Consider the following 12,180-nt stretch of genomic DNA (forward strand, 5'->3'; position numbering starts at 1 on the left):
TACTGAGAGTGAGTATGAGGCCTATGTTAGTGGTTAAAGCACCAACTGCTTTACTGTTGTCAGTACTGATGCATCCTGTGAGCTGGACTTTGGATAAGGCTGGATGTTTGTTGGATGGGTGGCTCCTTCATTGCCTATGGACTACTCTGAAGGTTCCTCAGGTTTGGGCTCGGAGACCTCTTCCTCCTCTCCCCTGCCTTCTCAGTATCTCTCTCAAAAGTTGTTGAGACTTCCTGGGGATCACCAGTGGTACTGAGATTGGCACCACATGCAGAGTGTAATACATATCTGCATTAACATCTCAAAGAACAGCAGTTATACAGGTAAGTAACAGTTTTTTTATGTAATAGGGCACTTTTGACTCAACTGCCCCCTCCACGTGTACAGAGAAAGCAGTGGTCTGGGTTGGTCTCTGTGTATTTAATCTTGTGGGATGCTCCCCCTCAGTGCTGCAGAGTTTCAATGACCTTCTGCAAAACTGTCCATTGGGCTTGCTCAGAGAAATACGGATCTCAGCTTTGGAAGGCTTGCCTTGTGAAGGTCATGAACTCTTCAGTTTAAAGACTGACTCTTCATAGTAGCCTGACATCAGTCCTGGACAAAAAAATCAAAAAGCTGAGGTGGTTTAAATTGATAAAGAATTAAAGGATAGGAATAGAATTATTGCCAGTCAACATAATTATATGGAAAATAAGTCTTGTCAAATAATCCTGATTTCATTTTTTGGATGAGATTACAAGTTTGGTTGATAAAGGTAAGTGCATAGATGTAATATACTTAGACTTGTGTAAGGAATTTGACTTAGTACTGCACAACATTCTTATTAAAATTTAGCACTATACAATATCAGTAAAGCACACATTAAATAGATCAAGAACTGGCTAACTGACAGCTCTGAGAAAATAACTGACATTGGGGAACCATCATTAAATTGGGGTGTTCTTTGATTGCTTGCATATGTCCATTACACTGTAGGTGAGTGTGTGCCTTGAGGACCAGTGCTGGGGAGTTTTCTCTGATGGTACCTATAAGGGCAGCACTGCTCATTGCCAAGCTCCTTGTGCTGCAAGTGAGAATATAAAGGGCTGAGTCCCTCTTTCAGTTCCTTCTTTCCATCTGTGGTCAGAGCATTTGTGTTCCTTGTGAACAAATACTTGATCTACCTAGTGCTGCTCAAAAGTCTTTGGACTTTTATTTTTTTCTTTATTCATTTTATAGTTCTATTTTTATTTGGCCTTTCTTTTGGGATTTTTCCAGTATTGTGAGTCTCTAGACCCTGCCTGATACTGAGAAACCTATGTCAAAGTCCCTAGAGTTCAAACTTTCATCGGCTGCAGAAAGCCTCTCCCTGTTAGTGACCCTCATTCATACTGCTGCAAGTGTTTGGGTGAGGGCCAGGTTATAGGTGCTCTCTCTGTTGCAGCTTCAAGACTAGAACTAAGAAGCTGAGGGAGGAGTGCCTCCAATATATCCAGATGGAGGCTGCCCTTAGATCAATGTCAGAGCCTGTCATAAATATAAAGGGAAGGGTAAACCCCTTTAAAATCCCTCCTGGTTAGAGGAAAAATCCTCTCGCCTGTAAAGGGTTAAGAAGCTAAAGGTAACCTCGCTGGCACCTGACCAAAATGACCAATGAGGAGACAAGATACTTTCAAAAGCTGGGAGGAGGGAGAAAAACAAAGGGTCTGTGTCTGTCTGTGTGCTGCTTTTGCCGGGGACAGAACAGGAATGGAGTCTTAGAATTTTTAGTAAGTAGTCTAGCTAGGTATGTGTTAGATTATGATTTCTTTAAATGGCTGAGAAAAGAGCTGTGCTGAATAGAATGACTATTCCTGTCTGTGTGTCTTTTTTGTAACTTAAGGTTTTGCCTAGAGGGATTCTCTGTGTTTTGAATCTAATTACCCTGTAAGGTACCTACCATCCTGATGTTACAGAGATGATTCCTTTACTTCTATTAAAAGTCTTCTTGTAAGAAAACTGAATGCTTTTTCATTGTTCTCAGATCCAAGGGTTTGGGTCTGTGGTCACCTATGCAAATTGGTGAGGATTTTTACCAAACCTTCCCCAGGAAGTGGGGTGCAAGGGTTGGGAGGATTTTGGGGGGAAAGACGTGTCCAAACTACATTTTCCCAGTAAACCCAGATAAAGTTTGGTGGTGGCAGTGGAAAACCAAGGGCAAAGGGTAAAATAATTTTGTACCTTGGGGAAGTTTTAACCTAAACTGGTAAAAGTAAGCTTAGGAGGTTTTCATGCAGGTCCCCACATCTGTACCCTAGAGTTCAGATTGGGGAAGGAACCTTGACAGAGCCCCTTCAGTCATCTGAGGGAAGGTCTTCGAAGACTCCTTCCCGAAGTGTTCCTTTGGATGTATCAGCTGAAAGAGGCCTCAGAAGATCCCTTTCTCTGGGACTGTCCTTTTTAGGCCCAGGGAATCAGAGTCCCGGCCTCAAAAGCAGAAACAGAAGTTGGCATTCGGTTCCTTGAAGTTTAGGATACGGGTATCTGTGATGTTTCCTGGGGTTCCCAGAGTTGCAAGGCAATTCATACCACTCCCCCTTAGCATGAGAAAACCTTGTCTGTGCCTGCCAGGAGGTCATCTTTCCAACTCCACTGGCCACGGTTAACACAAGCACTCCCCTGTAGGCCTTTGCAGGCCCTGCTGTTTCTCTACATGTTAGCGACAGGCAGATTACAACTGCTGAGCCCTCTGAACTTCTCCCAAGCGGGTCCAGCCCCTCTTCCACTGGACATTCATATTATTCACAGATCCGCTGCTTCCAAAGAAACAGAACACTCCAGCTGACCAGTTCCACCCCAGATTACCACTCTGCTTAACACACAGCACTTAGACATGTTTAGGGGAAATCAAGTATAAATTTATTTAACAAAGCATAGAGATTCAAGAAATAGCACATAGAAGTATTGGAAACAAATGGTTATCTATCAGATAAAATAATAATGCATTCTAGAGCCTAGACTTTGTTAAGAGGATACTTTCATGTCTAATAAAATATTGCGCACCAGTGCTTTACAATCAGGCTGGCTGTGACCCCCCAACAAACATGCTGTTAGCTTGCCTCCTTAGTGAAGGATCCTGTGTGTTTCTTTGCATTCCCTGGTACACCAGACTAATCTTAATCATAAACAGGTTTTCTCTTGTAGATTTCCCAGTTTTTTGACTGGTATTGGCTTAGTAGGCAAATGGGCATCCATTGTAAGGCCTACAGTACAGAATACACACATAGTCGGACAAAGAGATAAGTGTCTGTTACCATCTGCCTGAAAGGAACTTGGACGAGGTCTGTGTCCTCTTGGTGATCTGTCTTACCTCCCATACTTTAAGAACATACTTTTTCACATAGATACACAATTCCTTAAATATTGTCCATACATACATTTCACAGGCATTATGATGATCATTGGCTTATTGGCTCTCATTAGAGACCTCACATGCTACCTACTGATGGACAGTTATTACTCCTGGGGGAACTTTGTGCCACTGCACAAGTGCAGAATTAATGTCCCCCACAGATTTTACTCTTTCTCAGCAGAATAATTGATTTACATGCCCCTTCTGGGCAGCGGTCCCAACCAGGCGCATCTGGTTCAAATGTCGGGAGCTGCCGGAGGAGATGTAAATCACTGACTCGGGGCAGGGTGGGGCTGGGCATGAGTGTAAGACTCTGTCCCTCTCTCTCACTATTGCAGTGAGCCAGGAGTCTGTGTGGGGTCAGGGCTGAGGATGACCCAGCAAGTGGCTGCTACTGTGTGCCGTGCTCCAGCTTCTAGTCCTGGCTGGGCTGGGGAGGACGGGCTTCCTCTTCCTTTGCATGGGCCCTCCTGGGGCTGGGTCAGACCCACCCCCAAGAACCTCCCCCCAGCTGCAGGAAGCTCCGCACCTGCCCCCTTCTCTTTCTGTCCCCATCACTCCCCAGCCACAGGGGGAAGGGGTCACTGTACAGGGAGCTGTGCCACTGTCCACCCAAACTCCCCATGCATCCAAACCCCCCACAAACATCTAGATCCCTGCCGAGCCCCACCCCCTGCATCCAGACTTCCCCACCAAGCCCCACCCTCTCCACTCCTGTTGTCCTTCTAATCTATTGTCTGCAACAATTTCAGTTCTAGTCCAGTGACTGTATAGTGACATGCTGAGTATTACTTAGCTATGCCAGTGTCAAAGTCAGATTCAGGACTCTCATAATTTGTCAGACCACTCTGTTTATTAGCAAAGCGCTTTGCCAATGCACCCAGATATGTGAGCCCCTCTCTGAGGCTCAAGCTAACTTATTTATACAAATAAGCCAAAGCCAATTTAGCATAAGAGACAAAAGGAAGCAGAAACTGACAAATATACATACATATCTTATTTGCATACTAATGTTTACCAATCTCCTAGCTCAGTAGGAGCTCTAAGTTAATTAGTTTGAGGACCCATTGCCTCACACTCCTTAATGTTTCTCTTCCTGACAACTATATTTCAACAAACCCTTCAAGTAGCATTTCTTTAATGAATTATAATTTCAATATAATTCATTCTACTTTCACACCAGTCACTGAGATCCCAATCTGGTAAAGTGTTAGTTTCAGTGGGGATACTCAGGTGCTGAGTTTTATGCATATATTTAAGTGCTGTGACAGATCATGGGCTAACTTCACTCCTAAGGATGTGCCGCTCATTAGGGTATGTCTACACAGCAAAGAAAAACACATAGCTGGCCTGTTCCAGCCAATTCAGTCTCACAGGGTTTGGGCTGCAGGGCTGATTCATTGCTGTGTAGACTTCTGGACTGGGACTGGAACCCAGGCTCTAAGACCATGCAGAGTGGGAGGGTCCCAGAGCTACAGCTCTAGTCTGAGCCCCGAAGTCTGCACTGCAATGAAACAACCCCAGCAGGCTGAGCTGTCAGCTTGCATGGGCCCACCATGTTTTTTCTTTGCAGTGTAGACATACCCTTAAAGTCTTCTTTGCTTGACATACATGGAAACATTAGTATTGTCATCTGCTCTGTGGAGACATACAGATGTGCTAATATGCCTAGTAAGGAATCTGTCAAAAAACATTTCCTGAACGTTTTTTGTTGTCTGTATTGTATTGACATAAACTACCAAAATAATTGAAAATGGCACAATTATATTGTGTTATTTTGACAAATAAAATATGCAGAATTTTGCAGAATTTTTAATTTTTTGGTGCAGAATTCCCTTAAGAGTATATTATGCATATGTCTGATGCAGAGGATCCCTGAAAGATTCCTGTACACCTCCTGTGCCCTCTGCCAGCTGGCACCAAGAAGTCCCAGGGTCATGGACCCCTTCCACAGAGGGTCCATCAGGTAACAAAGGTAAAGCATGCTCTTTGGGCTCATTCAGAGAGACCTTAATCATTAACTCTGGTGCCCTCTCAGGGACTGTCGAGTCTGGCTACTTCTTTGATGGCAACAGAGCAGTCTTTCCTGATCACTGCAAGTCAGCAGCCCATGTTGGTACTGACTACACCAGAGGTTTACACTGTGGGTAGAGACTTAATATACCTGTTTGTACTGCTATCGTCTTTGCCTCAGGGTGAAGAATCTCATCCGGCACTAAAGCAGCCTTCTAGATGGTCTGCACTGGGTTGCTTGACCATGGCATCAAATTCCTCTGAGTTGGTGCTACCACTTTCCACAGGACCAGCTCCAGATCCCCCACACCACATGTTACTGACAACCAGGAAAATGTCCATGCTGTCCCTGATACCATGCTCACAGCATAACTCCTGTTCAAGGTCTCGAAGGACCCCTCTCAGCACTGTATCACCCTGGTTCTCTGTGTACTCTGAGTTGTGATCAGATTCTGAAGATGACTCTCCTATTCCCTGATAGCCTTGGGCTCACTCATGTCATTGCTCTCATTGCGTGTCTTTGAGAAGAGTTTGTCCAGGAATTGGAACTCATGGGCCACACAAGCCAGGAGGCTGGTACTCTATCAGTCCCCAGTGGCCCTATCAGTCCCCTGGTTCCCTTGTGGGATGGCTCCAGCACCCACCTGTACACTGCCTTATATGACTAGATCTTTTCCTCCCAGCTCACAGAGGCTGGTAACAGTTCATACCAATCAGACTTCTTGACTCCCGTGCACTCAGCTTACCGCTGCTGGCTCTGGAATATCTGCCAGTTCAGCTGGTACCAGTACCAGAAGAACAACCCAGAGAGTCATTTCCCTTGCCTCCATTTCACACCTCTTCTTCATCACCTGATGAGGCCCTGATACCAGAGACATCATCCTGGGGCCCAGTACCAGATGATTTTGAAGGATATCAGGAGTTACTCATGAGAATGGCAACATCTCTGGACAGCCAAATGGAGTTTGTAGAGGTTAATATACACAAGATCTCCATCTCACTGCAGCAGGGAAGGTAGCCCTGCCTATAAAAGATGCTATCATTCAGACAGCCAAAATGATCTGGCGGACCCCTTCCTCCATTTCTTTGGTGGCCAAATGAATGGAATGGAAATACCAGGTTCCATCCCAGGGTTCTGAGCAATTCTGTCTACATGCCACCCCTGCTCATTGGACGTGGCTGCAGTGAATGAGAGATGTCATCAGGGCAGAAATAAGGCTACCCCAAGGACAAAGATGCTAAAAAGCCTGATCATTTTGGCAGAAAAGAAAATTATTCCACGGCAAGTCTATGACTCTGGATTGCCAAACATCACACCCTGTTGTCACAGTATGACTTCTCCAGTTGGGAAGCCATATCCCACTTTGTCATCAAGCTGTCTGTTGCTCATGGCTGAGGGATGCCTTGGCTCTTGTTCAGCACTGCAAGCTTCCCTGGACGTAGTGGACTCTGCAGCTAGGGCCATGGTGACAGTTGTAATGATGCACTGAGCCTCCTGGTTGCGTTCCTGGTTGCATACTGTTCAAAACAAAGAAAAATCCTTTCTCATGCTCCATCTTGTTTTGAATCAATAAGTCAATGATATTTGTAACTAATTTATTGCTACTATCACATCTGTGTCCACAATTAGGTCTTAATGCTTAGACATCAATCCATACCGAATTGTTTTGCTGACACATTGATTATAGAACACACCTGTTATACCACATGTGCCTTGTCTATTTTGTCATTTATTAAGTTAATCAATTACAGAAAATTTATGGGCATTCCTTATCAGTTACACATTTGGTTCCCTAATACATACACCTATAGTAGTGTAACCGTTCTGTCAGGTGGAGTTGGCAGCAACAAGGGGCAGGTTCAATATCTAGGGCAGGGATCGGCAACCTTTGGCCTGTGGCCCTCTAGGGTAAAGTCCCGGCGGGCCGGTTTGTTTACCTGCTGCGTCCGCAGGTTCGTCTGATTGCAGCTCCCACTGGCCGCAGTTCACTGCTCCAGGCCAATGGGGGCTGCGGGAAGTGGCACAAGCCGAGGGATGTGCTGGCCGCCGCTTCCTGCAGCCCCCATTGGCCTGGAGCGGCGAACCGCGGCCAGTGGGAACTGTGATCGGCTGAACCTGCAGACTTGGCAGGTAGACAAACTGGCTGAGCCTACCAGGGAGCTTACCCTGGTGGGCGATGTGCCAAAGGTTGCCGATCCCTGATCTAGGGTTTCCTCTTAACAATATAAAACAGAACTGGCTTGAGCCCCTACCCAGTAATTTGGGAAAACTTACCACCACCCCTGGGTTCCTCTGATAAGCAATACTTCCCCACTCACAAACACTGAGTCTGTGTATAACAAAAGAGAAGTTTTATTAAAAGGGAAAGGGAACCCAGCATTAATTTAGGGGAAAAACGGTTACTAACCTTTCCATAGCTCTTGTTCTTTGAGATGTATTGCACATGTGCATTCCAATGTAGATCTGTGTGCGCTCCAAGCACAGTTGCCAGAATTTTTCTCCTAGTGGTATCCATTGTGTCTGCTCAAGGGCCCTCTGGTACCGTGTGTTCATAGTGCCAGCATAAAGGGCTCTGCCAACCCCACTTCCCTTCAGTTTCTTCTTACTGACTGCCTTTGATAAAAGGGGACGGAGGCTGGGTTTTGGAATGGATATGTGCAACACATCTTGAAGAACAACAGTTACGGAAAGGTTAGTATCTGTTTTTCTTCTTCAAGTGATTGCACATGTCCATTCCAAGGTAGGTGTATAGGAGATGGGTTTGGTGTTCAAGGACAGGCTGACTGCAAGACTGCATGTGTACCGACAACAAGGTTGCTGCTCTGAAGATGTCTAAAAAGGGACTTGCACTAGGAAGGCGGCGGAGGAGGCCTGAGATCTTGTGGAATGAGCTGTCAGATTAGCTGTGGGCAAGATGTTTGTGAGTTCATAACGTGCTCAGATGCATGAAGTAATCCAAGATGAGATTCTCTGTGTGAAGATGGGGAGACGCTTTATTCTCTCTGCTATCGCTATGAACAGCTGACTAGATCTGCGGAATGGTTTGGTCCTTTGTATATAGAAAGGTAGGGCCCGTCTAACATTCAAAGAGTGAAAGGGCTGTTCCTCTCTGTTCGCATGTGGTTTAGGGTAGAATACCATCAGGAAGATTGCTTGACTACAGTGGAATTGTGAGGCCATAGTATCTACATGGTGAACAAATTTAATAATGGGCTCTTCAGTCTAGTAGAGAAAGGTATAACACGATTAAATGGATGGAAGTTGAAGCTAGACAAATTCAGACTCAAAATTAGGCATAATTTTTTGACAGTATGTGTAATTAATCATTGCAACAATTTATCAGTGGTTGTGGTGGATTCTCCATCACTGACAACATGTAGATCAAGATTGGATATTTTTCTAAAAGATATGCCCTCGGAATTATTTAGGGAAGTTCTGTGGCCTGTGTTATACATCAAGTTAGACAAGATGATCACAATGGTCCCTTCAGATCTTGGAATCTATGACTCTATGAAAGATCTGGTCCATGATTCTTGACCTGATCATCAAACTAGCTGCTTCCTTCCTGATGCAGCAGATGCTGATTCAGATGATAAAGAAAGCCTCTTCCTGGAGTATTGCAGCTTCTTAGGTGGTTTATTAGATCTTTGGTATAGCTTCTGGACCTGAAGGAAGACTTCCTCTTTCTGGCAGATGTGCAAAGTGCAAGGAACTGCAATCTTGTCCTGGAGTCATCTACAGTATTCATAGTTTCATAGAGTTTAAGGCCAGAGGGTACTGTGGTCCCCAAATCTTTTTCAGAGTCACTGCCTCTGAGGATAGAATCCCCAGTCCTGTAAGTATGGCCCAAATGCTTTGTTCCTAGATGTATACATTTACATTTAACCATATTAAAATACATATTGTTTGCTTGTGCTCAGTTTACTAAGCAGTCTGTATCAGACTGAATCAGTGTCCTGTCCTCTTCATTATTTACCATTCCTTCAATTTTTGTGTCATTTGCAAACTTTATCATTGATGATATGTTTTCTTCCAGGTCATTGATAAAAATGTTAAATAGCGTAAGGCCAATCCCTTTGGGACCCCATGAGAAACAGTCGTGTTCGATGATGATTCCCCATTTACAGTTATATTTTGAGACCTATCAGCTAGTCAATTTTTCGTCAATTTAATGTGTGCCAGGTTAATTTTATATCATTCTAGTTTTTTAATCAAAATGTTGTGCATCACCAAGTCAGATGCCTTGCAGAAGTCTAAGTATATTATGTCAACACTTTTATCTTTATCAATCAAACTTGTAATCTCATCAAGATATTCAAGTTAGTTTGGTGACATCTATTTTCCACAAATGCATGTTGACTTGAATTAATTACATTAGCCTTGTTTAATTCTTTATTAATGAAGTCCCATATCAGCAGCTCCATTATCTTGCCTAGGATCGACATCTGGCTAAGATGGCGTATAATTACCTAGGTCATCTCATTTACCCTTTTTAAGAATTGACACAACAGTAGCTTTCTTTCAGTCTTCTGGAACTTCCCCAATGCTCCAAGACTTATTGAAAATCAACTTTAACAATCCAGCATGCACCTTGGCCAGCTCTTTAAAAACTCTTGCAAGTTGTCTGACCCTGCTGATTTAAAAATGTCTAAGTTAAGTAGTTTCTGCTCAACGTTCTCCAGAGATACTACTGAAATGAACAGAGTGTTAGTATAATCATTTGATGAGATTATATCATCTGTTTACTCAAATAGAGAACAGAAATATTTAATGAACACTTCTGCCTTTTCTGCGTGGTTAGTGATACTGCTACCATTTCCATCCAGAAATGGACCAATACTATTGTCAGGAACTTTTAATTTGTTATAACTCTATAGTCTATTCCTTTAAAAACTCCTTGTCCTTAACAGAGTTCTCCTTGTGTCCCTCTTCTTCCCTTATCAATTGTCTATAATTCCTGACCTATGATTTATATTAATTACTATCAACTTCCCCTTTCTTCCCAATATATCTATCTCTGTATATGGCTGCCTTCACTTCCCTTCTAAACCAGGTTGATTTTTTAATGAGCGTAGCCTTCTTCCTCAGTTGTAGGACTGTGGCTTTTTGGGCATCTAGTAAAGTGTTCTTAATTGATGCCCAATTATCATTCCTATTCTTCTGATTAAATTCTTTCTCCCAAGTGATTTGGTTTATAATTGTTTTCAGCTTTATAAAATTAGCCTTATTATAATACCAAGTATATGTATTATTGTTCTGGACTTTATTCTGCTTGCACATGTGATCAAGTAATGATCACTTGTACCTAAGCTACCATTAACTTTTAGTTCTGTGGTCACTTCTTCTGTTTCTGTTAAGAAAAGGGCTAATAAGGAATCTCCTATGGACCGCCTTACTTTTTTGACAAGTACCTTTCTTTATTTCCTTGCTGCATTGAGAGGGATTACCACAACCAGATTCTCAATAAGCAAACAAGATTACACCATCCAATTCCACTCCATGATGTCTTCCATCCCCCTTCATGGTCCCCGTCAGCTGTACTGTGGGTAATGTGGGATGCTCATCTGGGACTCTTAAAGACATAGAGCTGCAGAAAACCTCTACTCCCAAGAATCCCTCTGTAAAAATGTCCCAGAGCTCCATGAAATCTGTCTAATTTAGAAGGTATTTTTAAATCAAATGTTGGGCCTCTCTCTTCACAAATCTTGAGAGACAACACCACTATCATATATCATGTCACATAGCAAAGGAGGGCATAGTCAGCTCCTCTCTGCCTTGAAGCCTCAAGATTTTAGAAACAGTAGGTGACAGCTATAGCTCTTATCTACCAAACCTGGACAATGACCTGGCCAGCAACCTCAGCAGACAATCAGCCCACTATGTGTGGACCTCAAAGCATTTCTCAGGAGCACCAGGGGCACTTTTCCCTCAGCCCCCTAGAGAATTAGGCATGTCAGCACCCCACCCACAAATACACCCCAGCTGTTGGAGTAAGTATCTGTTTGGGTCTGTGGTCTGTGCCCATTGTATTCTTCTCTTGCTACACATCAATCTTTGGTGTGGTTTTGCCAGGCCTCCCAGAATAGTGGGTCTCAGAGTAAAACCTCCTTGAGATCTGTGGGAGAGTTCATATGATTCAGAACTATTATTTCAGGTTATCTGCAGACTCAGGTAGATGTTGCTGTTTTGGTTACTGTGATAGGGAGCACAAACCTCACACTGGCCAGGATAGGTTTATCTTTCAGGGTTGTAGCTGTCTATACTTCTCTTATCCTTAGTTTATTATTATCCCTTGCTGTATTGTCTTATTTAATGCCTGATCCTGCAAGATGCTGAGTACCTCCTGAGAGAAGCTGTGTATTAATTTGGCTCTTATTAAAGTCAATGGGAGTAGAGGGAGTTCAGCATTTCTGAGCACTCAGCCCCTTGTAGGCTCAGCCCTTACATTGTAGATTCGTGGGGGCAAGGAACTGACAGTATTTGTCTGTAAAACCCAGGGTATACTGATGGCATGGTATAAATAATAATGGTGCATAACACTTCAGAGGTATAAATGTAGTGTTAATTACATTTTGCTTTTCTTTAGGTTAATGACTTATGTGAAATGCAGATTGATTTAATAATGAAAGACATATCAAATACTGTTTTAATTGTCCTGCCAGAGGATGGTCCTATCAAAATGGAGGATATGCTGGCACGCAATGAGGTATACATCATTTTACATTCTAAGATTGTGAATCCTTGTGTTTTGTGTACATTCGAAAATAATGATTAAATAATACTTTTTTTTTTATCT

The 12,180-nt window shown here is 43.3% G+C and overlaps 1 protein-coding gene across 1 annotated transcript in view; it reads left to right on the forward strand.

Moving 5' to 3' along the window:
- The window catches only part of DNAH8 (dynein axonemal heavy chain 8), a 612,643-nt gene that overhangs the window by 167,470 nt on the left and 432,993 nt on the right, over positions 1 to 12,180 (forward strand). Inside the window, exon 21 of the mRNA XM_037895538.2 lies at positions 11,971 to 12,090. Coding sequence (XP_037751466.1) covers positions 11,971 to 12,090 — 120 coding nt within the window. The remainder of the gene's footprint in view (positions 1 to 11,970; positions 12,091 to 12,180) is intronic.

This window comes from Chelonia mydas, chromosome 3, assembly GCF_015237465.2.
Source record: "Chelonia mydas isolate rCheMyd1 chromosome 3, rCheMyd1.pri.v2, whole genome shotgun sequence".
Taxonomy (NCBI): domain Eukaryota; kingdom Metazoa; phylum Chordata; order Testudines; family Cheloniidae; genus Chelonia; species Chelonia mydas.